This window comes from Alexandromys fortis, unplaced genomic scaffold (assembly GCF_014885135.2).
Source record: "Alexandromys fortis isolate MF-2015 unplaced genomic scaffold, M_Fortis_MF-2015_v1.1 scaffold_67, whole genome shotgun sequence".
NCBI classification, from domain to species: domain Eukaryota; kingdom Metazoa; phylum Chordata; class Mammalia; order Rodentia; family Cricetidae; genus Alexandromys; species Alexandromys fortis.
Genome location: NW_026067945.1, coordinates 3,380,679 through 3,407,315, shown reverse-complemented (window position 1 = coordinate 3,407,315; position 26,637 = coordinate 3,380,679). Strand labels below are relative to the sequence as shown.

At 47.6% G+C, this 26,637-nt stretch overlaps 2 protein-coding genes across 9 annotated transcripts in view; one reads left to right on the top strand and one right to left on the bottom strand.

Moving 5' to 3' along the window:
* Positions 1 to 15,742, top strand: part of Synm (synemin) — a 34,228-nt gene extending 18,486 nt beyond the window's left edge. The window contains exons 3-5 of one of the 2 annotated variants that reach the window (XM_050149161.1): positions 2,536 to 2,606; positions 5,403 to 7,843; positions 8,753 to 15,742. In XM_050149161.1, the coding sequence (XP_050005118.1) occupies positions 2,536 to 2,606; positions 5,403 to 7,843; positions 8,753 to 9,052 (2,812 nt within the window). In that variant the 3' untranslated portion in view covers positions 9,053 to 15,742. Of the gene's footprint in view, positions 1 to 2,535; positions 2,607 to 5,402 lie in introns of both variants that reach the window. The other variant, XM_050149160.1, reaches the window with a different exon arrangement.
* The window catches only part of Ttc23 (tetratricopeptide repeat domain 23), a 64,857-nt gene continuing 53,695 nt past the window's right edge, over positions 15,476 to 26,637 (bottom strand). For 3 of the 7 annotated variants that reach the window (XM_050149165.1, XM_050149166.1, XM_050149163.1), the window contains exons 10-12: positions 19,697 to 19,738; positions 16,839 to 16,921; positions 15,476 to 16,037 (exon numbers count right to left, since the gene is read on the bottom strand). In XM_050149165.1, coding sequence (XP_050005122.1) covers positions 15,923 to 16,037; positions 16,839 to 16,921; positions 19,697 to 19,738 — 240 coding nt within the window. In that variant the 3' untranslated portion in view covers positions 15,476 to 15,922. The other 4 variants (XM_050149168.1, XM_050149164.1, XR_007593007.1 and 1 more) reach the window with 4 other exon arrangements.

Genomic DNA, 26,637 nt, shown 5'->3' with positions numbered 1-26,637 from the left:
TGACTTTGCCATGTTAGTCCCCGGAGCTGTGTTGACAAGTCAGGGTCTAGTGCTGTCACTGAGGTGCAAGTGCTCCAGTGGCAAGAACTGCGAACCCAGGGGCCGGCCGTCCATCTCAGGCTCTGTACTGGGTACAGGTGACATGTGCCCCTGCCTTCTAGGATTCAGTCACGGACAGGGGCGCAGATTGGAGACTCACAAAGGAGAGCACAAATGGGGGGAATTGGGATGAAATTACCGAGAGGTTGAATTTGCTTTCATTAGTGTGATATAGAGGGTCTATAGAGATAGCATCGTTTATGCGAATTTGCTATTAGGAATGTGGTATAGGTCTATATAGATAGAACGCATCATTTATGTGAGTTTGTTTTTGTGAATGTGGTATAGAGTAGAGATAGAGGGCATCATTTATGGGTTCTGGAATTTTCAGGCACTGCCACCATCCCTGTCTCATAGGGAAGCCTAGCAAGTGGAAGGTGAGGGGCTGGGTTCGGGTTCTGTCTTTGGGTGTTCCGTGGGCCCTTCAAGACACTGTCTTCACTCTGGCCTGTTTTCCTCCGTGAGGGAGCTTGGCAAGGCCCAGAGCTCTGGGACATCAGAACCGCATGTGTAAGTGGATATGGGAGGCGCAACTGTTCCGTTCTGGGCTGACTCTGTCGTCTGAAAAGCTGGATAAAGCTCTGGCTTTGCCCTGGAGGAGAGAGAACCGTTATCCACTGAGGGGTGGGGAAAGGCATAGTTTTTCCCGGGTCATTGGTCCCCCGTGCCCATCAGCAATATCTTCTCCTGACACGAACTCCCAAAGGCTCCTTCTGTCCTGAGTCTGGCAGCCTGGGTCTGTGTCTGGCCTTGGCGTGTGTGAATCTTGTATGGTCTAAGGATGGCCTTGTCTCTAGGCTGTGCTCTGACCCTCAGCTGTGGAACGGTTGAAATAACCCCAGGATAGAGACATCTGACTTTGCCCCTGACGTTTCTCTTATTATACAGCCCTCTGAGGGTTGGCTTTTTTTTTTTTTTTTTTGTTTTTTTTGATGATGGAAGCTGTTTGTGTTCCTGGAAGCTGAACTGCTTGGTCATGAGGGTGGGGATTAATGGATTGGTGTCCTGTTTCCTGGCCTTCGTCCTGAGTGGAAGGGCTTCAGCCCTGGCCTTGCTGTTCTTGGCATGTGTACTTCCGTGACTGCTCCTGTGGTCAGCCCACCAGCGTGAACCTCAGGCAGACCCCCTGTGTTTCGTTTTCTTGTAGCTGCCCACTGTGGGGATTGCCGCGTTTCACTCAGTAGAGGTGAACCTTGGTGTAGTTTCCTCAAATTGCTAAGCCCATCTGGGATCTGGTCCCCCTGCTGTGTCCCCCTGTGGACCCCAGGTCCTAACATCAGTGTTTCCACGTGGGCTGTGCTTCTTTTCATCAGCCTTTGCGTGTGTGCTGTATCCCTGGCAGCTGCGGTTAGTGCCTTCACATGTTGCTCTAGCAACCATACGACGGTTGCGTCTGCAGCTTCTAGTGGTCCTGTAGGTCTTTGGAAGTGACCAGCTGATTGGCACCCCACCCATAACCCTTCCTCCCAGCATGTGGCTCTGTTTGGGCCCATGCCCTCCTCAGTGCCTCTCTGCCATGGCAGATGCAAAAGGACAACGTAGTGAAGACTGGAATCTTAGGAATTTGGAGCTCAACTTAGCTGGGTACTTCTCACTGCGTCTCTTTAAAGGGGGTGAAGGGAAAGTGGGGTGCCCGTGGGGGTGCTTTTCTACATGCTGACCTTCATCTCTGCGGTGTCCACACAGCTCTGCAGATGCAGCTCTGGGGCAGAGGACTTGCCTAGACTATATGTGGCCTCGCATAGCATATGTATGATCTAGCATATACGCGGCCCTAGGTTAGATCAGTATTATACACAAGGAAGAAGTGCCAACTCCATCCAATCTCCTGTTTACAAACAGTGTCTGTTACTGCTCCTCCTCCACTGCCCATCCGTCTCCCACTTCCATGACTCCTGTAAGGGGGGGGAGGTTGGGGGAGGGGTCAGTTGTTCTGGGGCCCTGTAACTGGGGTGAAACACTGGCCTAGGCCTCTCTCTGCTGGCCAGAGAAGCTAGGCCCTGCCCTGCCCTTCTGCATCTGTCTCCCCAGCACTGCTTGGTGTATGCCCCACTTTGCCAAGGACAGGAAAGGTTTTCTTTTACCTTTCTTTTTTTTGGGGGATGGGGGGGAGAGGTCGCGGGGAGATTTCCTCGAAGGACTGAATTCTCCGGTACTTCCGAAGCCCGGCCCGTGTATTTTCTTCCTTCAGCGGTTGTCACTTGAACAGCTGTCCTGTAGCAGATGCTCTGCCGGGTGTCAGGGGAGTGACGGTGAGCAGAGAGCCGTGACCATCCCGGAGCAGCTTACCCAAGCCACGTCTCCAGGCACAGGTCCTAAACGCATGGTCCCGTGGTGGTATGATCACTGGCAAAATATTGCCCGACGTATTTGACGAAAACCATTTTTCTCTCTTTCACTCTATACTAAACTGTTTTAAAAATAACTTTCTCGCAGGGCCTTGTTGGAAGGGGAAAGCAACCCGGAGATACTGATCTGGAGGAAGGACATTGAAAACATGCCGCAAGGTAAATACTAGAGGCTGTGTTTGTTAGCGCTGCAGTGTTAAAATGCTTCCCCTCAGAGCTGCCCACTCTGCAGAGGGAGGAGGGTTTATTACCTAGACAGAGAGGGTTGAGGAAAACAAACTGTTTCCCAGATAACAAGTAGTACATCAGAGTTTTAAGTACCAACTAGGTTTTAGTTGAATGGGATATACTTTAAATTACAGCGTGGATCAGAATGGCCTTGGGAGCAGTCACTGGAATTTTCTGCCTGTGTAGATAACACTCGGAGGTACTTCCTCTCCGAGGAGCATCACCCAAAGCAGGGTGGTGAGGGTGTGCATGTGTTCATTATACCCACAGAAGGGGCCTATTGTCTTTTTCCAGACCAAACAGTTATGGCTGGAACTAACATCCAAAATTATTATTTTGGATAGCAGGTAGCCAGCACACTGGAAAGTGCAACCCTGCTGGGTTACAACGATATTCATTACTCTGCCAACTTAGGTTGGAGTAGCAAGTCCGGAAGGTGTCCTGTCGTAGTCTGGGCCCAAAGCTTCGGATTAGACCTTTCATTCCTACAGCAGTAGATCTGGCATAAGAGAGCTTAATGTGCTCCTTTGGAAGACCTTCAAAATCTGTAAGATAACTTTTAAATGAAATATTAAGCCTGCTGAACATTTAAAGGGATTCTGGGTAAGCAGTGTCAGGTTAAAAGACATATGGATGCCCAGCGTAAGTCTTCCTTGGTGTCTGGGGGAGACTGTCTCCAGGACATCTCTTCATAACCAAGTTCGCAGATGCACAAGTTTCTTGTCTAAGATGTTACAGCATTTGTATATCCTCCTGCAGACCTCAAATCCCCTCTATGTTACTTAGCGTATGCAGTACCGTGTGTGTGCCATGTAAAGTGCTGTCACGCTGCATTGCTCAGGGGGGATGACAGGAAAACAGTCTGCATGTGTTCCATATAGACATTTCATCTGAAATCATTGCGATCTTTAGGTAACCCGGGTGTGGGGAGAGAGCCCACAGGTTGGGCACCTTTGGAACCCAGCACCTACGAGGCCCATCATGTGCCGTCCTCAGTGGCGTTCATGTCTTCGTTGCTCCTGTTAGCCACGTCTCTGATTTGCCAGGTCCCGGGGTTCAGCCTCTGAACTGTGGTTCTAATCACCTATGACTAGAAGGGATTTTTGCCTTTAAGTAACAGTCACCAAGTCTTGTGTCCTCATTTTGAGAGTAAGTCTGAAAGACAATGGAGAGATCCATGCAAGTAGCCGTTGGCTGGCCTACCTGACATCCAGAAAAGAAGAGCTGTCACCTGCCAGGTTTCAAGGTTTACTAAAATTTTAACCTGTGGCTATGTGTCTGGAAGTCTAATATACAACCTGAGGTTAGAAGAGAGAAATAGAGGGCCAAGGACCAAATTCCTGGGAGGACTAGCATTCTAAGTGTGGGATTTGGTGATATTTTACTAGCCATGCGTGGCTTTAGAGTCAGGAAGAAGACAGGTAGGTATCTGTGCTAACGTGATCTATTCGTCCATTGTTCTTCAAGCTGCTTGAACAGTATGCGTACCTCACCTTTATGAACTAAGTTGTCTTAATGCTTAGGCATTATGCTAAAGAAAGATGCTGTGTAATAAAGGTGTCTAGTTGTGAGTCAGTCTCTTTAAGTAGTTGTGTTTCCTGCATAGTATAGCTGCTCGTTAACTATTTATGGACTCAACCTGCAGATGGTTGCCTAGTAACGGATCGATACTTATTAGTGCACTTAGTGGCCTTTTTAAAATGTGCCCTGAAATACTGTTGGCTGCTGCCTATGACGTGAGGGACCTAACACTAGCCTGGGAGCCTCCATATCTCCTACTGACCGTGGGGGTTTGTTTTCCAGGGTTTCTAGGCTAGGATCAGTGAATTAACCGGAAAAAGAAATCTTTGTAAACAATGATCCAGCCTGGGCTCTTTCCCGGTATCTTGGGAACCTGTCCCAGTGAGAGCTCTAGGCTCCATTGCCGTGAGGGAGGGATAGAGAGGTGCCCAGCCAGATGGGGTGTGGTGGACACAAAGAAACACTCTCGGAGTGGTTGGTGGCTTGGTCATGTTTTAACTCAGTTGACACTCCGAAGAGCGGGTTACCCTGGTGGAGTTTGTGCACCTGAAGATTCCCACTGTCTGAGAATGACCCTGAGTATAGCCGGAAGCGCTAAGGCTGACTCCAGGGGGATGCCGTTAGTTCAGGGGGTGCTCTGACAACTGCTTTGATTTTGAAACTATACCTCGTCTAGTATAAGCATACAAGGCAGCTTAGAAAATCCAAAGTCTTCCATCCCTGCGGCCCAGCACCTGAGTGGAGGGATGCGCTGTTCAGCATCCAGTAACTATATCCTTTGTAATTACAGAGCTCTTCTCTGCTGAAGTCGGTAACCTTTCCTCAACACAGTCAGAACTGATGATTCTGAAGACCATAATACTGTGAAAATTTAACCAGAAAACCCAAGGCTTCTGACCTCTCTGGCCCACTCGGCACACTTTACACTCAGACCTTTGATGGTTCTCTTAAGCTAAGGGAGTATTCTAAGACCCGAGGCTGGGGAAGAATGTTAGGCGGAGGTATTTGTGGGGCAGTATCTTATTGTGACAGGAGTTCTAGAACAACCCAAGGATAATGTAGGGAATCAAAGTATTGTCTTGAAAAGATCCTTTCTGTAATAATAGTATATTTTATACTGACATACGAGATGACCTACAGCAATGCTTTTAGGGTGAAAATAATGATGCCTGTCATCTAAATGAACTGTTTGTTCAATTTTCACAGAGTCCAGAAATGCATCCTACCGCTACACCAGCTCAGTCATTCAGAGGAAAAATGAGAAAAATCTATTTCCCAGGCAAAAAACACCGTGGGCAGCTGTAAATCATAGCTCAGCTCTGTATTCTACAAGGCCAGGGCACCTTGAATCACAGACAACCACGGCTGTTGAGAGTAGAAGGGGCTTCCTGACCTCTGGGTATTCTTCCTCGGCTACAACCCTGCAGCAAAAATCCCTGGAGAAAACTGCCAGCGGTCAAGCCAGTCTCAGGCCTGCTGTTCCAACTCCCAGCCTTCTGAGAAACACGGATGCTCAAGTGAAAACATTCTCTGATAGATCCAAAGTTGAAGGCACCAGGGACACCCCCATACGGGTGACCACAGAGTCCATTGTCACCAGAGAGTCACACAAAGATCACCGGGGCAACATGGCGGCAGGTGCCATGAACAACGCTCAGTCAAATGACAGAACTGTCATTTTGGGAAAGAAATTAGAAGTGAAAACCACTGGGGAACAAGAAAGGGACAGATCGGGAGTCGTCAAATTAAAGCCAGAAGAGAAGATGTTTGATTCTAAGGAGAAGGGCTCAGAGGAAAGAAACTTGAGATGGGAAGAACTGACCAAGTTAGACAGAGATGCAAGAGCGAGAGAAAACCAGCAGAGGGACGAGCCCAAAGAGAAGAAATCACCGAAGGAGAGAAGTGTGAAGGAAAGGGAGGTGCCCATCAGTCTAGAAGTATCCCGGGGCAGCAGATCAGAAGTGTCCACGAAAAACTTGTTGTCATCCGGAAGGAAGGATGCTGGCGACAATAGGGGAAGAGCGGCAGAAATGAAAGAGACCAAGTTCCGGTTGGATACCCAGGATGCTGCCGGTTCCCTGCAAAGTGATTCTAGGACGGAGACCATAGCCGAAAACATTGTCACCACCATCCTTAAGCAGTTCACTCAAGCTCCAGACGCTGAAGGGAAGGACAGCTCTTTGCCGGACACGAAGGTCACTTACGTGGACAGGAAAGAACTCCCCGGCAGTGGGAAAACCAAGACAGAAATCGTGCTGGAGTCGAAGCTGACGGAAGACGTTGATGTTTCTGATGAAGCCGGCCTGGAGTACCTTTTAAGCAAGGAGGTCAAGGAAGTGGGACTGAAGGGCAAGTCAGCCGAGAAGATGATAGGAGAGATGATCAACGTTGGTCTGAAAGGAAGGGAGGGGAGAGCCAAAGTCGTCAATGTGGAGATCGTGGAAGAGCCCGTGAGCTACACCGGTGGTGGGACAGCAGAGTTTCCTACCCCCTTCCATGTGGAAGAAGTCGATGATGTGTCTCCCAGCCCCAAAGGCTTTGTTGAGGAAGAGGATGGTCATGAAGAGACCCATGAGGCATTCTCGGTGCCTCACCGTCAAAGGACCAAGCAGCCCCAGGGGAGCATCCCTCACGTGGAAGAAGTGACGGAGGCAGGTGACTCAGAGGGAGAGCAGAGTTACTTTGTGTCTACCCCAGATGAGTACCCTGGAGGACATGACAGAGAAGATGATGGCTCAGTGTACGGGCAAATCCACATAGAAGAAGAGTCCACCATCCGGTACTCGTGGCAAGATGAAATTGTGCAGGGGCCTTGGAGAAGGAAAGCAAGAGATGACACGGAGAAAGAGAAGCACGTGAAGGTCCTGGAGGTTCCAGCACCTTCCCTGGGTGGTGCCGTTGGTTCTGCCCACTTGAAGGAAGAAGCTAGTGGCGAATTGCACGCGGAACCCACAGTCATTGAGAAAGAAATCAAAATACCACATGAATTCCATACCTCCATCAAGGGTGTCTTCTCCAGCGAGCCCCGGCACCAGATGGCGGAGGTCATCGGGCAGCTGGAGGAAACCTTGCCTGAGCGCATGAAGGAGGAGCTGTCTGCTCTGACCAGACCGGGTCAGGGAGAGCCAGGGAGTGTCTCCGTGGACGTGAAGAAAGTCCAGAGCGCTACTAGTGGTTCTGTGACCTTGATGGCTGAAGTCAATCTCTCACAGACTGTGGATGCAGATCAGTTAGACCTGGAGGAACTGAGCAGAGATGACGCTGGGGAGATCGAGAGGGCCGTGGAGTCGGTGGTAAGAGAGAGTTTGACCAAGCGCTCCAGCCCAATGCCTAGAAGCCCAGACAGGGAAGATGGAGAGGAGGAGGTGTCTGCTGGGGGCACTCTCTTCAAGCGCTGGGCCACCAGGCAACTGTATAGCCCATCTGGTGAGAAAGAGGATGCTGACTGGTCCCCTCACAGCTCAGATCAGCGCGTTACCCAGGGCCCGGTGTCGGCCACCGTGGAAGTCACCAGCCCAACAGGTTTTGCACAGTCTCATGTGCTAGAAAATATAAGCCAGTCTGTAAGGCATGTTAAACTAGGCCCCACAGAAATGTGGGGGGCTGAGCAGGCGTCCTACGGAGGACCCGCCGCACAGGTGGTGGAGGTAAGTGGGAACTTCCGTGAGGCAGCCAGCTCTGAGGGAACTAGCCGCTCTGTGAGGCACGTTACACTGGGTCCCCATCAAAGTCACGTGTCCACCGAAATCACCTTCCAAGGCTCTCTGCCTACCTGGCGGGAGGCAGGAGGTACAGGAGAGCCTGGCCCAGCAGAACCGTCTGAGGAAGCAGACATATCCAGGAACCACAGAATGTCTGACTCTGAGCAGTTTCATGTAGAAAAGGAAATTCATTTTCTGGGTCCTGTTTCTGGGGCAGCCCAGGTTGGTGGTAGCTTTGCGACTGAAGAGTTGGTGGGCACCCAGACTTTCGTTAGGCATCTCCAGTTAGGCCTTAAAGAAGGGCTCAGAGAGGAAATCCAGTTCGTAGCTCCCATCTCGGACAAAGTGGAGTGGAGGGTCGAAGAGGATTCTGGGAACACCCAAGTGTCTCTAGGGAGGAGTACTTCTATCCAGCACATTGACATTGGGCCTCAGAGGCACCAAACCTCCAAGTTGATAGCCCCACAGACACTGGAGTTTAGGGCCTCAGAAGGTGTGGTCCTTGTGGAGGGCTCGGCAGGTATGACCCAGGCCACTCACAGTGTCACCTCGGGTAGAGAAATCTTCGGGAACAAAGAGAATACATTCCAAACAGTCATTCCTGAGTTCCCTCCAGGCAGTGCGGGGGACACAGGAGCAGAGGGGACAGCAGGCACCAGCAGATCCTTTAAACACATTCAGATAGGACCTTCAGAGAAGGGACCCTCTGAACGCTTTGTCATCCGTGGACCCCTGTCTAAAACATTTGTGCTCGATGGCTCGGCGGCCTCCCCTGAGCTAGGTGGGGTAGCTGGTGACAGAAGCACACTAAGTCCCATTGCACCAGGGCCCAAAGAAACCTCATTTACCTTTCAGATGGACGTGAGTAACACAAGAGCCGTCCGCAGCTGGACCCGAGACGCAGGGTCAGAAGTGGAAGCTCGCAGTGTGTCTGAGCATGGTGGCTGGAGAACCGCTCACAGTAGGAACGAGCAGGCAGCCACCATGAGCTCTGAGGCCTCCGCTGGGGATGAGAAAGGCACGGAGCAGGCTGGAGTTGACAAGACTGTGCAGCCGCAGAGAATGGTAGACCAAAGGTCGGTGGCTTCCGACGAGAAGAAAGTGGCCCTTGTCTATCTAGACAACGAGGAGGAGGAGGATGATGGGTGGTTTTGATTAAGCAGAACGATCTTGTCTTAAATGGCACTTTGGAAACATATTGCTATTCAAAGCCTTTAACGTACCAATATACAAAGCCTCTACTAACTGTACGGAGGAGGGGGAGGCTGGGTATCAATACCTTTATTTAGAGAACCCTAGGCCGAGTCGGTTTGCTTTAGAATTCATTTGTAAAGGTTTGAGATCGACTCTGGCCTTTTAAGGCTTTGAGATTTTACAATTGAGTTGGGACTTCGGCAGATACTTTTTCATCTTTTTAGTCTTAAAAAGTTCCTTTCTCTAAGGCTTTCTCTCCACGTGCGGGGAGAGTTTGTGCGAGTTTTGCACCAGGTCACAGGCGTGACTTATTACTACTGTGCGCTACTGTTTATCTGAAGCAAGACACCTTAACATTAACCAGATTAAAATAATATGCTTAAGGGTAGGTTTTGTTTGCATGTGCTAATATCAAACAGTAAACTAACACTGGGAAGGAAAAATACATAAATTTTTCTCTTTCCTAAGTCTTTTCAAAAAGAAATTATAGAAGGATTGGAGAGATGGCCCAGTGGTTAAGAGCCTGCACTGCTCTTGCGGAGGTCCTGAGTTCAGTTCCCAGCACCCACATCAGGCGGCTCACATCCACCTGCAACTCCTGCTCCAGGGGATCCGATGTCCTTTTTGGCCTCTGTAGGCACCCGCACTCATGTGCACATATCTACACACACACACACACACACACACATACACACACACACACACACAAATAAAAACAGAAATAAATTTTAGCCAGGCAGGGCAGTGGTGGTGCATGCCTTTAATCCCAGTACTCAGGAGGCAGAGGCAGGCAGATCTCTGTGAGTTCAAGTCCAGCCTGGTCTACTGAGTCAGTTCCAGGACAGCCAAGGCTACATAGAAAAACCCTGTCTTAAAAAACAAAACAAAGAAATGTTATAGAGTAATAAACAAGACTATGTTTCAAAAAAAATCTACTAGATGATTTAATAAACAGCTACTTATCAGAGATTTAAAATTAATTTCAAATTGAATAACTTGCTTTCTATGCATAGAACTTTAGAAAAAGGAAGGCTGAGAGTTCTCTCTGGAAAGCACAGCTGTGGTCTCTTGTTGGCGGTTCAGGTCACGTGACTGTCCTGATTGTACAGATGTGTCAGCATGACCACAGGCACGGCCAGCTGAGGATGAGGACTGCTAACGGCATAGTCTCCAGTTGGTCTTTACAGTACTAGGCTGTGAGATAGCAGGACACCTTTTGTGCTGACCCGAGCCCTGGGGAAGCTCCTCCTACTAGAGCAGCAGTTCCTGTGGGTTGTGACCCTTTTGGGGGTCAATGACCCTTTCACAGGGGTCACCTAAGACCATTGGAAACCACAGACTCTTGCATTGTGATGGATAACAATAGCAAGATGGCAGTTCTGACGTAGCAGTGAAAATAATTTTATGGTTGGGGGGGGGTCACCACAACATGAGGAACTGTATTGAAGGGTCGCGGCATTAAGAGGAGTGAGGACCACTGGGCTAGGCCCTGTGTTCTGAGCCGCTTTGTGCTGTAACCTTTATGACCAGAACATTGGCTCTCACTGGGAAGAGGCAGCTGTGTAGGCAGTGAAGGGAGTACAGATGTTTAGCCTGCAGCTGGACTGGCAGGGACACAGAAGCACAAAGCAGCTGGTGCCTCCCGAGTAAGTCATTCTGAACTCACCTCTCGTGGGCTGGAGGTCTTTCTGAGCTCCTGGAATGAAGGATTTAAAAAAGCAGCAGCCATATACAAACCTCAGAGAAGCTTTTTGCACTTTGAACAGAAAAGTACGAGGGTGGGGGTGGGGGGATTTAACTGTTTAGGGGAAGGAACCAAGAGCCCCCCATGCAACCATGCAATCTATCATCCAGGACTGGTTCTGTCCAATGACAAAGGCCACATGGACCACAAAATCATGGGCCTGAAACTGGGCACCACTGGGTTTAATAGGATGATATGCTCATTTGGAATTGTTCCTTTATATGTGGATATTGTTTTTAAGACCCCCAATGCTGAAGATCCAGCATCACATAAAAGTGGCCTTCGGCGCGGCGTTCTGTGAGTTTAGAATAGCAGCTCTGATAGGGCTGAGCCCTGCTTTTGAACCCAGCCCACAGACCTGCCTGTAGGGCACCGAGCAAGACGGATCCGAGGTGATGCCATCTTCGGGAGGGGAGGAGTGTGGTACAGGAAGGCCTCCCTCCCTGTGTGCCTGTCTCACAGGGCGCATCTCCCGCTCTGGCTCCAGCAGCTGGGCGGAGGAGAGTGAGGTTTTTTCATTGCTGAGTAGAAGAGAAATGCAGCATGGCTTAAGATGATCTGCTTCTCAAACGCCTTGCATCAGGGTCCAGGAAGAGAGCAATTTGAACGGGAGATTTAAGCCTTTGTTTACCCATAAAGATGAACTCATGGCTGTCAGCCTGACCCAGAAGTCACTGCCTTGGCCTCTGTCATTTCGAATACCGTCAGAGATGGGCTGTTGGATTTTTGCCGTAATCGGCAAGTCTGAGTGAGTTATTAGGATGTGGTTGAGGTGACAGCCTCGGTGTAATGACATGAGACAGAGTGACGATGTCGAGTTTATGATGAGTCTAAGTCTAAGTCTAAGTGGGCTTAGGTGGGCGCCATCGTCTTAGTCCATGAACTTGCACGTGGATGCTAGTATGAGCAGGGTGTCAATATCATGGCCACTTTTACTCAATTTGAAAAAAAAAAAATAAAGGCCTTAGTGTTAACTAGTCATTTTCATTGCTAAAGCTGGAATGCACAACGAGGCAGGTTCTGCTCGGAGTATTTACCAGAATGGAGGAATCCTCAGCTGTCATTGGTTACTGGGTATCCGGGTCACTAAGGGCAGGGCTCTCACCCTGATGTTATTGTAGCAGCTGTGTAGGCAGTGAAGGGCGCATAGACACTGCAGCTGACGTCTAAAACCTCCCTGCAGGTTTCTGAGCCCAGTCAGTCTGGAGTCAGATCAGCACTGTGGTAGGGCAGGGAGGGTGGGGCCACGCCCAGGCTCTCCCACAAGACGCTGAATGTTTCTCGGTTTTCCACTGGTTGTTTTGATAGTTTATTTAAAGTGTTTATTTAGAATTACCTAAGAAGCTTATTTTTGCTAACCTCCTGTTCCCTGCAAAGGGACCTGTCACAAGAATGTGTGGAAATAAAGATATGAGGGGGGGAAAAATATCAGCATCGTTCCTAAAGAGAATGTCTTCCGGCCGGTTTTGTGTGGTTCTTTCAGACTCGAGTGAAAGCCAACCTGGGTTTCTGTCCATGTTCCCATGGTAGCCCTGAGTTATTAGAAAGGTCACGGATGGAAACTTCAGTTCTCCAGTTCCCCTGAGAGTAGAACACTGTATTGTAGGCACAGACTAGAGAGCGTGCAGTAACTAGCTTGTCTCCAAGTGGGGACTTGACAATTGGCACTAAAATGTCATCACAGCCTGGAAGACGGTTGGCCAGCAGGAGGAAACAGCTACCCATTCTGCCCGGGATGGAGGAGGGTGCCAAGGTACAGTTATTCAGCGCTAAAACCAGCGTTGTCTTGGACAGGAGCTGGACAGCTGGTTAACTCAAAACACAGTTTGTAAGGTTACCCATGGCCATTTCTCAGTATCTTGCCAAAAAATAAAATAAATCTAGCAGCTTAAAACAGAGAAGCGGGTGACTGTTTGTTGTCGGTCTATAATCTAGTCTTTTATCAACACAAATGAAAACGTGAATGGTTGTAATTTCTTCTCTCTGGTGGGAGCTAACGGCACAGGTGGGGACATGAGAGCATTCACTGTGTTGGTTACTTCTCTGCTGCTGGGATGAAAACAGTGACTCAGAGCGACCTGGGGAGGAAAAGGCTCATTTGACTTCCCTGCACAGATAGTAGCCCATCACTGAGGGAAGCCAAGGCAACCACTCAAGCAGCCCAGGAACCTGGAGGTAGGAGCTGAAGCAGAGGCTGTGGGAGAAGGTTGCTTCCTGGCTTGCTGTCCATGGCCTGCTCAGCCTGCTTTCTTAGATAACGTTGGACTACCTGCCCAGGGGTGGCAACACTCACATCAGTTATTAATCATAGACATCCCCCACAGACATGCCTGCAGATCAGGTCATGGAGGCATTTTCTCAACTGGGATTCCCTCTTCCAGATGAATCCCCCTACCCGCTTTGCACCAAACTGACAAAAGCAAAAGCAAATAAATAACAAAGTAACCAGCACCCTCACTGTTTCCACTGCTCCTGGGGGCAGGAATTCACGTTTAAAAAGGAGGTTGTTCTCTGTGATTCTAACATACATCCCAAGAAATTCAGAGAGCATGAAGTAACAGATCAGACACCATGTGTCTCTGGGTGTGCTGCTGCATGGCTTCAGCAACACGTTTATTCCCGAGTTCTCCAGTTCTGAGACTGCAAGCCAGGAATGCTAACGAATTTGCTTCTGCTAGGTAAGTGCTTGCTTCCTGACTCATAGACAGCCGCCTTAGAGTTGTCTTCAGGGAGCAGGGAGAGAGATTGCTTCTCTTGGTCCACTTTATAAGGGCGTTGCTCCTACCTACCTGCGCCCCCACCCCTGCTGCCACAGTCTATCTCCAGATGTCATTACTGGGGGGTTAAGGCTTCAGACATAAACTTTCAGGGACAAGGAAGCCCATGGCAGCCTCTGTTTTTAAAATGCTTTTCCCACTAGCTGTGTTGAAGCACATGTCTTCAGCTAGCTAGGACACTCTAGGTGGCCACAAATGATTTTGTACCTTGCTGCCATCCCACAGGCCTGAGGCTGGGGAGAAGAGCTATTAGCCCGCTGAGCTGCCACACTCCTGAGGAAGACAAGGGCCCTGCTTTCGCCCTTTAACCCTTTAACAGCCAAGCTGCTTTTGTACCTACCTTATCTCCAGCTTGAATTCATTCTTTCCCCCACTAATTGCCACATCTTTCATGTCTTCTGCTCCACATGTTGCTTTCTCTGGATAAGGACTACACCACACCTGAATGCTCTCCTTCCTAAGGGTTTCCTCCGCCAGACACACTAGTCCATTACCTTTAAATTTAGGCTCATGTGAGCTCTTGGAACACGGGCTGAATGCAGACTGTCTGTTATAATGTGGAACAGAAGGCCTTTTGTCCAGGTCCTTCTAGAGCCCTATTGTCCTCTATTGTCAGGATCTGTCCTAGCATCTTGGTCTTCTGGAATCCCACCAGGATGCTCCATTGAGATCTGCGCTCAGTACTCAACTATGTTCATAGCAGCACTGTTTGTCATAGCCAGAACCTGGAAACAACCTAAATGTCCCTCGACTGGAGAATGGATAAGGAAAATGTGGTACATTTACACAATGGAGTAATACACAGAAGAAAAAAAATAATGACATCTTGAACTTTGAAGGAAAATGGATGGAGCTAGAAAACATTATTGTGAGTGAGGTAACCCAGGCACAGAAAGACAATTATCACATGTACTCACTCATACGTGGTTTTTAAACATAAAGCAAAGAAAACCAACCTATAAACCACAATCCCAGAGAACTTAGACAACAATAAGAACACTAAGAGAGACTTACATTGATCTAATCTACATGGGAAGTAGAAAAAGACAAGATCTCCTGAGTAAATTGGGAGCATGGGGACCTTGGGGGAGGGTTGAAGTGGGGAGGGGAAAGGCAGGGAAGGGAGAAGAGAAAAAATGAAGAGCTCAATAAAAATCAATTTAAAAAAATGTGCACAAATTAAAAAAAATCTGCGTTCAGCATGCCACAGGCTCTCTTGCCCTTATTTCTAAACTTTCCATAGTCTTCCTGCAAACCAGTTCCAAACACCCAAGAGCCACAGTCAGGCCTCCCACAGCAGTGGAGCCGCTCCAAATGCCCATCTTTCGCGTTATTTTCCTCACTGCTACAATCAAACAACCAACAAGAAGCAAAAGGGTTTATTTTGGCTTTTAGATGGAAGGGATGTATGTGCGTGCACATGTGTGTGTTCACGTGCATGAATGCTTGTCGCGCGTATGCGTGTGTGTGCATGTGTATGTACTTTCTCTGTGTGTATATATATAAATACACACACATAATACATAATAATATGTTACATACATAATACATACATAAATACATACACACCATGGTGGGGAAGGTAGGTTGCCGAAGCACCAGGCAGAGAGACAGAGTCTGCAGTCAGGAAGCAGAGAGTAGATAGAAAGTAGGGCTCAGGCCAACGAAACCTCAAGGCCAAAATCCAATGACCCACTTCATCCAACTAGACCCTTGCCTCAAGAGCAGTGGGGGCCAAGCGTTCAAACACGAGTCTATGAGGGGCATTTCACTTTCAAACCATAACCAGCTTCGTGAAGCCCAGGCATGCGCTCTGGCATAGAGCCACATCGCCCACTCCAGTCTTCATTTTAAACACACAAATTGACAATAGCACAAGTTTCTCTTTATTGGCATTTTCTTCTCGGTCCCTATTACTTTCCTCTAAGGAAGGCATGTGCAGTCTTGCTACCCCAGAGGCGGCTCTGGACTACGCAGGGGCTCTACCTGCAATCAGGGGCAGTCTCTTTCCTGCAAGGAAGCTTCAACTTCGGAAGAGTCTTTCCGACACGGTAGAGATGATGAGGGACATTCTCCTTGGTGAGAGAAATTATCCAAGTGACAAAAAAAAAAAAAAAAAAAAAAGCAAAAGGTCATCCAGGAGGGCGTCCACACTTGAAATATGGAAGTCAAGGGTACTGCTGTTGCAAACAGCCTTAAAAACCTGCAGCGACAGCTAAATTTCACCTTCTAGTTGGACAGAGAGTTGTTCAGCATCCTAAAAGCAATGCCAAGTCTTTCGTGGCACTTTCTTTGGGGCACATGGGGGGCTCAGTCGGCCACACTGTGCTTGGCCTTGCCTGGCACAGTGTTCTGAGGGATGCTGGTGCAGAAAGCTGCCTTGGCTTTCGGAGATTGCCTCGGCTTCATGGCAACCTCAGAGATCCTGTAGACAGAAAGAAGGCGGGTGAGTCTGGCCCCTTAGAGCACCACAGTTCCCACCAGCCTCAGCTGTGAAGAAGCCTCAGGAGGGGATCCAGGTGAGGAAGAGTCATGGCAGGAGCAGCAACACAGGTGCGTTTCTCCTCTTTTAATGCCTTGCGGCCATCTTCCCCGAGCTGAGGCAGTCAGTCAGGTCTGAGGTAGGTCAGTAGGAGGGTGAGAGTGAAGAAGACTGTCAAGTTCTGGTGGGAGGCTTGTTGGTTCACGCACGCCATCCTAACAGGGAATGGTACCCTTTCTGGCTGGTCTGTGCCTCCAGTGAAGCCACTTCTGTCATTTCCTGACAGGGACCTGACCCTCAGCCCAGAGGCCTCCAGGGAATACGTGCAATGGAGGTCCTCCCAAGTAGTGCCAAGCTTCTCTCTTTGCTGAGAAAAGGCACAGGGCCAATCTTCAAGCCACAGTTCTGCTGTCACCCCTGCCCCCCGCCCCCCGCCTGCCCCATCAGGAACTGAGGTCAGCCCAAGGAAGAACTTCCAAGGAAGAAAGCACGCAAACCTGCAGGGGCCAGTCTCTGGGAGGAAGCCCGAGTGTGTTTCAACATTCTTAAAGAATGAATTCCTTTCTAATATTAGGGCAAGGAATATGTTTTATAGCTGGCTTCTCAGAGGACCTAGTCTTACATTTAACTATATAAGCTGTGGGAAGCCAATGAAATGCCCACAGAACCTTCTAGTGGCAGCCTCGGGTTCTGATTAATGAAGAGCTGTGATACTCAGTGCAAACGCAAGGGAAGCTGACTCACTTGGACAGTGTGTCTATGGTCTGCTGCGTGGCCAGGGTCCTCTTGTCCTGCGATCCATACAAGAACGTCTCAATCTGAACACACTGCGGAACACCAAGGAGTCTTCGTGAGGTTATGGAAATGTCACGGGGAAATAAAGTCTCCTTTGAACTAAAGAAAGAATGCTTCATTCTTAGACCAGTGCTGTGATGGAGTCAGTGCCCTCTGGGGGCTTCTCTAGGGACAGCCTGACCTTTAAATCAATCGTTCTTAGGGATCCAGGACACAGACGTACAATGTGAGCGCTACTTCAGAACCCTCTGTGTGCAAGCATGCGTTTAAAGGTAGCGTTTTTTAAAAAGCAAGGCAAGCACGTTGGTTGACTTTTGCTTCGTTTCCTTCTTTTGCTCAAGTTTTGGCATTTTATTGTTTATGCCCAGTCAGGACAAAGTTGAGGAAGGGGAAAAGAATACAGAAATTCTAAAAATGGTCCAAGTCAGTCTGAAGAATGAGGTAGAGGAGTTTGCTTTGATGACATTCTGTAAAACTACAGTGATGAAGGCAGTCCATCTTTCATCCAGGGTGTCAAGTAGACGAACGGGAAAGGCAGGGACCTCAGTACTCTGTAGCTCATGGACTGTCCTTGCGTGGCCACTGATGGAGAAGAGGGTTACTCAATAGATGGCATCAGGACCACAGTTTTGCAGATGAAAGAAAATGGAATCTTTAGCTCCCATACAACAGAAAAACCAAGCCCGAAACATGTAAGGAGTTAAACGTGCAGTGCCGAGCGTGGAGGTTCCCTAGGAAAACCCTGAGGAACAGCCTTCCGGGCTGAGGTAGGAAGCTATTTCCTGAGACAAGCTGCCCACAACAAACTACTGAAGGAATGTGACCGGCTGCGTGAACATGACCAACAGCTTTGCAGCCAAGTTCAACCATAAGCAAAGAACAAGGGGTGAGGGGGTGGGGAGTATCTGCCGTGCATCTTCCTAAGGGCTGGGTAGCATTCAGAACACCTGAAGAACGCCCAAGAGGTAACGAGGAACCATGGCAACAACCTCCTGGCAGAAGAGGGATCAAAAGGTAGAGTTAGTTATTCAGAGTTGGAAGGAAACTGGCCAATAAGCGGGCTCCGACTCACTAATAACTGGAAATGCAAACAAAAACTGAAGAGTGCACTTTGTAATAAATGGGAAAATTATGTTCCAATGCTGTCAAAATGATGCCAAAGAGGGAATAACAAGAACTGTTATAAAGTTTTGTACATTAGTAATGGGTATTTAAGTAGGTATAAGCCTCTGTACACACTTTAGCAATATTTAATAAAATTTAAGTAAAAGTTAAATAAAGAGAGAGATGCCTGTTTGGTTTCTAATGAGAGACAGAAAGGGAGTGATTTGGATGGGAGAGGAGGTGGGGAGGAACTGGGAGGAGTGGAGGAAGGGAAAACTATAATCAGAATGTATTATGTGAAGAAAAAAATCTATTTTCAATAAAAAGAAAAAATAAAACCCAATAATATTTCTATATACACAGTAAAAATAAGTATATGCTAAAGTAGAACAACAAATTATAATTTTAAAAAGTACAAAAAAAAAAAAAAAGACAAAGAAGTGCATGACCAGAGGGAGTTTTATGTGAAGCTTGAAACACGAAAAAACAATCATAAGCATGGGAACAATGTCAGCTTCAAGTTACATGGGGACTGGGAAGTCGATGGAACTTCATCTGTGTGGCTTGCCCTTTGCTCCTTGCTCTGAACCAAGAGTTCAAAGGTTGCTTCACATCACAAACGCTTTCCTGCACATCCGAACTATTTCTCAATACATCTTAAAGACTGAAGTTGTCTCCCTGGCTAAACTGCTTGAATCAGAAAGAAACAAGTATGGACTCAGAAGACGTCCATCCACTCATATCTGGGGACCATTTTTAGATCTTTAAGAAAGTGAAAATGCACACAGCCCAGGGGCTTTGTCTTTAGAAGCTGAGAAAGCTGTCAGGGATGCCCGGGTATGTGTTTCGATATGGGGATTAAGAATGTGATCCTGGTCTTGTGGAGGATAGAAATAATAGACATGAATACGATAGAATTTTATTTTTTAAATAACAAAAACGAGTCCCTGTTTCTTGACTGAATTAACTACATGAAGAAGTAGTAGGCTCTTTCTCCTATTTCATTTAGTTCCTATCAAATTCTGCTAACACAAGGATCTCAGCCTTCCATGCAACAACAGGTCCTGGCCTTTCTAAACCTACACAGGTGCCTCAGCCTGGTCTTGGCAATAGGTTTCTCATTCCAGGGACTTTCCCAGGGTCACTTTAACCCACAGATGCATCATATGACCTCAGGACCTCAGGAACCTTGAGGAACAGTCATTGTTTTGAGTGGAGTTGTAGGACATGCTTTTCACAGTTGTGAGAACTTGGTGATAACTCTTCCAGTCCTCAGCGTGAGAGGCAGCACATAGACCCTTGCTTTCTGCACACAGCAGGGCAGAGAGGGGAGTCACTGAGAGATAGACAGTGGGTCCAAGGGGCAACCATGCATCCCCTCCCCCGTCTCACTCTCCCTTCCAGAACCCGCTTTCTCTCTCCTTCATGATCAGGAAGACCTGCGCGCTGGGTTTAAGAGAGTAGGTCTGATTTTAAGGGCACCCCAGATACCCCATTTACATATGCATGAGTGCTCCAATGCAGCTCTTTTGACACTGGCTGAAGCCAGCACCACTTGGTGCTAAATTCATTCACTGTAGTATTAGGATTTTACTGTCAATGTAATAAGTCTTTGCAACAGCCTGATGAGATCTCAGCTCACTCTGCCAAATAGATAGATGGCTTCTAGAAGCTCTACAACACGGGCGGGATTTCCATCCTACCTCTTTGGTGATTGAAGGATCTTCTCCCTGGCCCCTAATTCCCTAGGGAAGAGACAATTGGGTCAATAGTCACAAATTCCCAGGAAGAATGAGAAGCTAAGTGGTAAGATTCAGGCAAATTCCCCCAGGCTCTACTACGGGAGGGGTCCCTTCCTTCTAGACCAAGCTCTCTGGCAGCATTAAAAGAGGGGAGAGCAGAGTTAGGAGAAGGGGTGAGTTTGGGACTCTGCTCAACAAACAAGTCCTAGAGGTCCCTCCCCAAGACGCCTCTCTTGTTGGCAGAAATAGATGCCCCAACCCATGGCTAATGTCCCCAAAAAAGACATTTGCTTACAATTCCAGCCCAGGAGACACACAAATGTCAAATAGGAGCCAGGGGTCCCCACCTTAGCCCCTACCTAGTCTTATCGATGATTCTGGCACCCAAAGAGGCAGGGCAGAAACCTGGGGGAAAAAGCTTGTCCATCTTCTTCAACCGATATTTTTCTATTTTTAACATCCCAGATTAGCCTTAAAATCCCTCAGTAGGGAGGATGACCTTGAAGTTCTGATCATACTTCTTGGGATGGTAGAGTATTTGCCTACCAGGTATCAAGTCCTGGGTTCAATCCCCAGCCCCGTATGAACTGAGAGAAGAAGTACATGTCTCTAATCCCAAGACTACAGGGGAATTAGAAATCAAGGTCATCCTTGACCACTTACGAAGGTTAAGGCCAGCGTGGGCTACATGAGGCCATCGAAAAAAATTAAGTAAAACACTACTATAATATATTAGGTAAATAAAAACAAAACACAATAACCCAATGCATTGAAAAAAGAAATAAAAGCACTAATATAAGAGTAAAACCTTTATTTTTCTTTAAAATGAACCCAATACTTTATTTCACATATAACAGTATGATTTGTATATTAAATAACACCATAATAGAATGATTTGAAATAGTTTTTTGTTTTGTTTTGTTTTTCGAGACAGGGTTTCTCTGTAGCTTTGGTGCCCGTCCCAGAACTAGCTCTTGTAGATCAGGCTGGCCTCAAACTCCCAGAGATCTGCCTGCCTCTACCTCCCGAGTGCTGGGATTAAAGGTGCGCGCCACCACCGCCCGGCTGAAATAGTTTTAAGTAGAATAAAAATGGGAAAATTTCCGGGTTTTCTTTATACTGTTTTCTATTATCCAAGTTTCTCCCAATTGTATCCTTTTTAAAGATTAAGACGACTTTTAAATTATATGTCCTAATAGCATAGCGATATTTCATATTTCATATTTACTAACGTCAGCTAGTGAAAGCCATCCTTAAAAAAAAAAAAACTTCTGAAAACTGCTTTATAAAAGTAAACAGCGTCCTCCAGAGAGGACATCTGAAGACGGGACTGCTGAAGCCCCACCTGGTCTCCCTCCATCTCTTCATGCTGACGTCAACAGGGGCAGGTTCACCAGCCCAGCCCTACAGTGAGACACCTACGGCACAAACCAAAAGCTCCTAACAAAGGTAAGACCTCACAAGAGATATATACCCTCCCCTCTCTTCCTCCCTCCCCCCTCAACGTTGCCTTTACCCCAGGTTGACTTCGAACTGGCTGTGTAGCAAAGGATGACCTTGAACTTCTGATCCTCACACCTCCTGAGTGCTGAGATGCAAGGTGGGTGCCAATGCCCAGTTTATAGGGTGCTGGGGATGCTAGGCAAGCGCTCCTACCAGCTGAGCCACAGGAAAGGCTGTTAGAAGTTTAAAAACAGTGACTCCATAAAAATACGTCACATGCCTTCCTCCACTACTCTGTGTCTTATATTTTTGAGGCAGGGTCTATCCTGGCTAGCCAGGAGGCTCTAAGGATATTCCTGCCTGCCTCCCCAGGGCTGGGATTACAGGTGCACACCACCACACCTACATTTAGGTGGGTGCTGGGGATTGAACTCAAGCCCTCACAGAGCAAGTACTCTACCGAGTGAACCATCTCTCCGGTCCTTTATGTGGCATTTGAGATGTCGCTGGCTTCAGTGATCTGCCAGGGGCAGAACCCTCCACTAAGAAAGCTCCAATGTGAGCATCGCTGGGAACTTCCAGACCTGTCCTCCAGGTGAGGTTGGTAAAGGATGCTTGCTCTTCCTGTTTGGTGCTTTCTCCCAGGAGTGACTCACATAGCAAGGGGCAGTAAGGGACATCTCGAGCCTGGACGCCAGCTTTTCTAAGTGGCCCAGGAAGCAAAGATGGAGCCACCAGCCTGTTGCTTTCCTAGCTGTGGCTGGCCTCTGTGCTTTTGATCTGAATTCTCATTTCCTCGAGTCTCCCACAGGCAAGGGAGACTCCACATTTTGCCCACGGCAAGTTAAGAATGAATAATCTTGACTTCTCAGAATATCGGTTCTCATTTTCCTACTAGGCATCTTCAAAGATTCTTTAAAGGTTCTTCCAGCATCCCTTCTCCACTGGGGAGTGGAGCTTAAGAAAAATCAACACAATTATGACTTTCATCTCTCTTTTAAGAAAAAGTGTGTTTGTGCGTGTGTTTGTGTGTATGTGTGTGTGTGGTGTGTAGGTGTGGTGCACATGCTCACATATGTGACTACAGGTATTTATGTGTCATGAAGTTGTGCATAGGCTAGAGACAACCTGAGGAGCTGGTCCTCATCTTCCACGTTTTTGAGGAAGAATCTCCCGCCCACTGCTGTACAGTCTAGGCTAGCCCAGGAGCTTCCACGGGGTTTCCTAGCCATGAGTCCTGATTCTTCCTAGGAGAATTGGAACTATGCACTACCATGCTCAGACTTACATTAGTCCTGGAGATTCGAGCTCCTATCCTCCTGCCTTGGTGGCGAGCATTTTGGCCCTGAGCTATCTTCCCAGCTCAGACCTTCCTCTCTTAAAGAAAGTGGATGGCTACATCCCAACGATGACTCGGGGAGACAATGAGGAAAGCCAGGAGCACAGGGAAAGAGGATTACACATGAAAATGAGGTTTCTCATGCGGCGGCCCCGTAGGGACTCTAAATCTGGCTCTGCGTTTCCTGGCACATCCAAGGGCAACAACAACAAACAACATTTCAAATAGGAAAAGTAAATTTTGGGGGCCACAAACACGGGCAGATCTGGGAAATGGGGGTCCTCGAGCTGCCCCTGCAACACTGCATCTAGGAGGGTCTGAGTGTCTGGCTGGCTGCAGGAAGCCCAGGGACCACATGGCTTGCTCTCCATGTTGATGCAAGACCACGGGAGACCCAGTTGGTATTGATTCTCCTGTCTATATTCTATAAAACGCACCATGCTCCAGCTTGTTCTTAAAGATTGATTATAGTGGGTCTGAGGACTGTTATTATCATACAGGAATGCTGAAAGCCGAGAGCTATGAGCCCCGCCAACGACAGTCCTTGATAGGAAGGCAGGACTGAAGCCGGGCTCCGAGTGAACTTCACACTGTGCTTGGGCCTGGTATAGGGTCGTCTCTTTCTGCAGCCTCCTGCCTGGGGGAGAATGTGAGAGCAATGGTGCCATCCTGGATCAAAATAGGTCTCTATGTAGCCAAAGGGAGTAAGTAAGCGCGCGCTGTGGAAATTTCCATCTGGAGCCCACAGAGTTCTCCAATATTCCCCTGCAGGCAGCAGCCTTTAAAAGACAGGTCAATAATTCGGTTTCCTTTCCGGTAATTCAATTCCTTGTCTGCTGTGCTTCTGGGGCCTTCTTGTTTAGCACGGCCTTGGGCTCGCACCTGGCCCATTTAGCACAGGAGGGGGACATCTGGAAAAGTCACACTTGGTGGAGCCTGGCTTCTGAGATGAAAACTCAGAGGGGAGGCGGTTGTGACAAAAAAACGAGACAAACACTTAGCTAAACGCTTTTAGGAGGCTGCCAGCTTCCCAAAGCCCAGCGCTAAACATGGCCTTTGAGAAGCTCCAGGCAGCAGACGACAAAGGCATGTTTAAAGTCCCTGCCCGTGGCCTGGCATCAACAGGGCAGACAGTCCTGTCCTCAGACGAGAGCAAGTGGGGAATGAGAACCGCCCCTAGCATAGCAGACACAGCGTTCACACACCCTGTCGCTGATGCTGGCGGAAGGCCAGAGGGCTTTAGCGCGTCAGAGCCGCTGCTGTCTGGACCGGTGGTTAATGAGTCCAAACAAAGTCACCTTCCACTGCGGCTTTTGGGGTGAGGTGACCTGGAATGTTCTTGAAGCTGAGTTTGTTATCAGCCCTCTGGAGTGCTGCAGTGTCTGCCAGAGCAGATCTGCAGTCTCCTGAGAAAGCTGACAGACAGATTTCCAGATCCTGGTCCCACTCCGGAGACGGCGGGACAGTAACGATGATGCCAGAGCTCTGAGCTCCGCACCTGCCAATCACCGGGACAAAGAACCAGCTGAGCTTGGCTGAAGAGCAGTGAGTTCCGACACAACCGACTTACATCCGGGCGCCCAGGCCCTCCCCTGCAGACAGTGTAGTCTGCAAGGCTTAGGAAGATGAGAAATGATATCTCCCCCGGGGATACCTGCCATATCAAACTGTCCCAAACCTGTGGTGGGAAGGACTACTAAAAACTAAATATGAGATTATTTTAAACGTTATGCAAATAAATAAAAATATAAAAGTTAAAATTACTTAGAAAATATTATTTATCAAAATGATTCAATTACCAATAGAAAGCCTTAATTGCCCACTTACGGAAAAATAAATAAAGAAAAATTTACAGAAATTTTCCCACAACAAAAGCACCAGCCTAAAGGGTCTCCAGGATATAAAAATTTTCAAACACCATGCATTTTCTATATAAAAAATAGAAGTGGATTTCATAATTATTTCTCTGAAGCAAATACAACATTGATTCTTAAATATAATATACAAATACCAGTGTAAAGACTCTGAAATAAATACTAGCCAGCAAATTCAACATCCGCTATGGCTTGAGAATTTTCCTTGAGAAGCTTGCATTGGGAACTATGTAATTCCCAGCGCAATATGGCTAGGAGTGAGTGTCAGTAAGGGTCTACCTTCAGGAGTGGGTCGGTGCTGTTATCTTTTTTTTTGTTTTGTTTTGTTTTGTTTTGTTTTTGTTTTTCGAGACAGGGTTTCTCTGTGGTTTTGGAGCCTGTCCTGGAACTAGCTCTGTAGACCAGGCTGGTCTCGAACTCACAGAGATCCGCCTGCCTCTGCCTCCGAGTGCTGGGATTAAAGGCGTGCGCCACCACCGCCCGGCTGGTGCTGTTATCTTGAAAAGACTGAATTCAGTCTCCCTCATTTTTCTTTTCCCTGCCTGTCTTGCCTTTCTGATTTTTTTGTCTTTGAATGAACAAAACAGAAAGGCCACCATCAGATGTAAGCTGCTTGACTTTCAACTCCCTAGTCTCTCTTCATAAACTTCTCAGCCTCTGACATTCTATTATAGTACAAGATAGACTCAGGTAACACCATTTTTAGAAAAATAATCCAAATGACCAAGGAGAACATTTATCCCAGGAATGCAAGGATGGTTCGACATCACAATAACATACACCAGATGAATTGAATCTGAAGGGACTCACGTGATCATCCCTGCTAATGCTGAAAAAAAAAACTGATAAAAATTGACGTCTATTTCTAATTGTAAAAAGACTCAGGAAACTAGAAATCTTAGCATGATAAAAGCACACAGACCTTAGTTCCAAAGCCCACCTCTCTGATACGACCACTCTCACTGGGAAGCAGGCAAGGGAACCCGCTATCCCCTCTATTGCCCGTTACTGCGCTGCACATGGGAGCCAAAGCAACCAAGTCAGTGAGAAGCATGGGATTAGAAAACATAAAGTAAAACCATGTCTATCTGCAAACAGTATAATAGTATATCTAAAAAATTTGAGAGAATCAGTGTTCAATTTAAACCAACCAATAGAAAACTAAGCTAGCTAGAAAGGTTATTAAATTAAAGCACAAATCCCAGTAATCCTTAGATATACAAAGTCTATAATAATGAATAAATCTCCACTTACATTATCAATAACAAAATGCACAGAAATACGCTTAAAAATACGCATTACTTGGAGACGGCGCACTTTTCAATGTGCACGAGAGACACAACGCAGAGCAAACAGGATAGCAGCCCTTGTTCCTGGGCAAGACTCAACACCATAAGGATGTCATTTTCCCAAAATGTATTTGTAAATACTTTAATAAAGCAAATTCTTTATGGGAGATCTGTCTATCTATCTATCTATCTATCTATCTATCTATCTATATATCTAGGTATATATAGTAAAAAAACAATCAAGTTTCCAGAAACCCTGATGTTTTATGGGAAAAGCCATGAGCTGTCTTGTACTTCCTCACATTAAATCATTCCACGGAATCTCCATAACTTAAAATGTGAAATATTGCCACCTAAATAAAAGGAGATTAGCAGACCAGGACAGAAATTCAGAAACAAGCTCAGTGCATGTGGAAATTTAGTGTATGGAGGAGGTGTTATCCTAAGTCTGTATCTGGGGCAGTGCTGGACTCCTTGACGAAATGGTGACGGACAAGCCAATAATCGGGGCATTTCTGCTATGGGTATTGGGGGGTGTCAGGAGCCATTTCCCCCCAATCATTACAGGAACCATCACCCTGGGGAGTCTGCAGAGAACCCCACACCCAATTAAGCTGTTGATAGAGAGTTATCTGTTAGCGGAACCCGCCTCACATTCCAGCTATCCAGGGAACCAGGTGTGGCAACTTGTGACTTCTGGGCTACCTGTCCGAATGTAACCTAGCCTACGTGACCAGGACCACGCGGCGAGATCCCTTGCCCTGCCCCCCATTCCTTACCATATATAAACTGTAACCCGTCCCTAATAAAAGGAGGCTTTGACAAATCTGCTTGGCCTCCTTCTTCTGTCTTAGCTCATTCCCTTCCAGGTAGCGCCCCTCCATGACTCTGGAATAACTGATTGCAGGGTGGGTTACAAACCCCTAGACTGAGTAACCCACCCAACGCAATCGACGG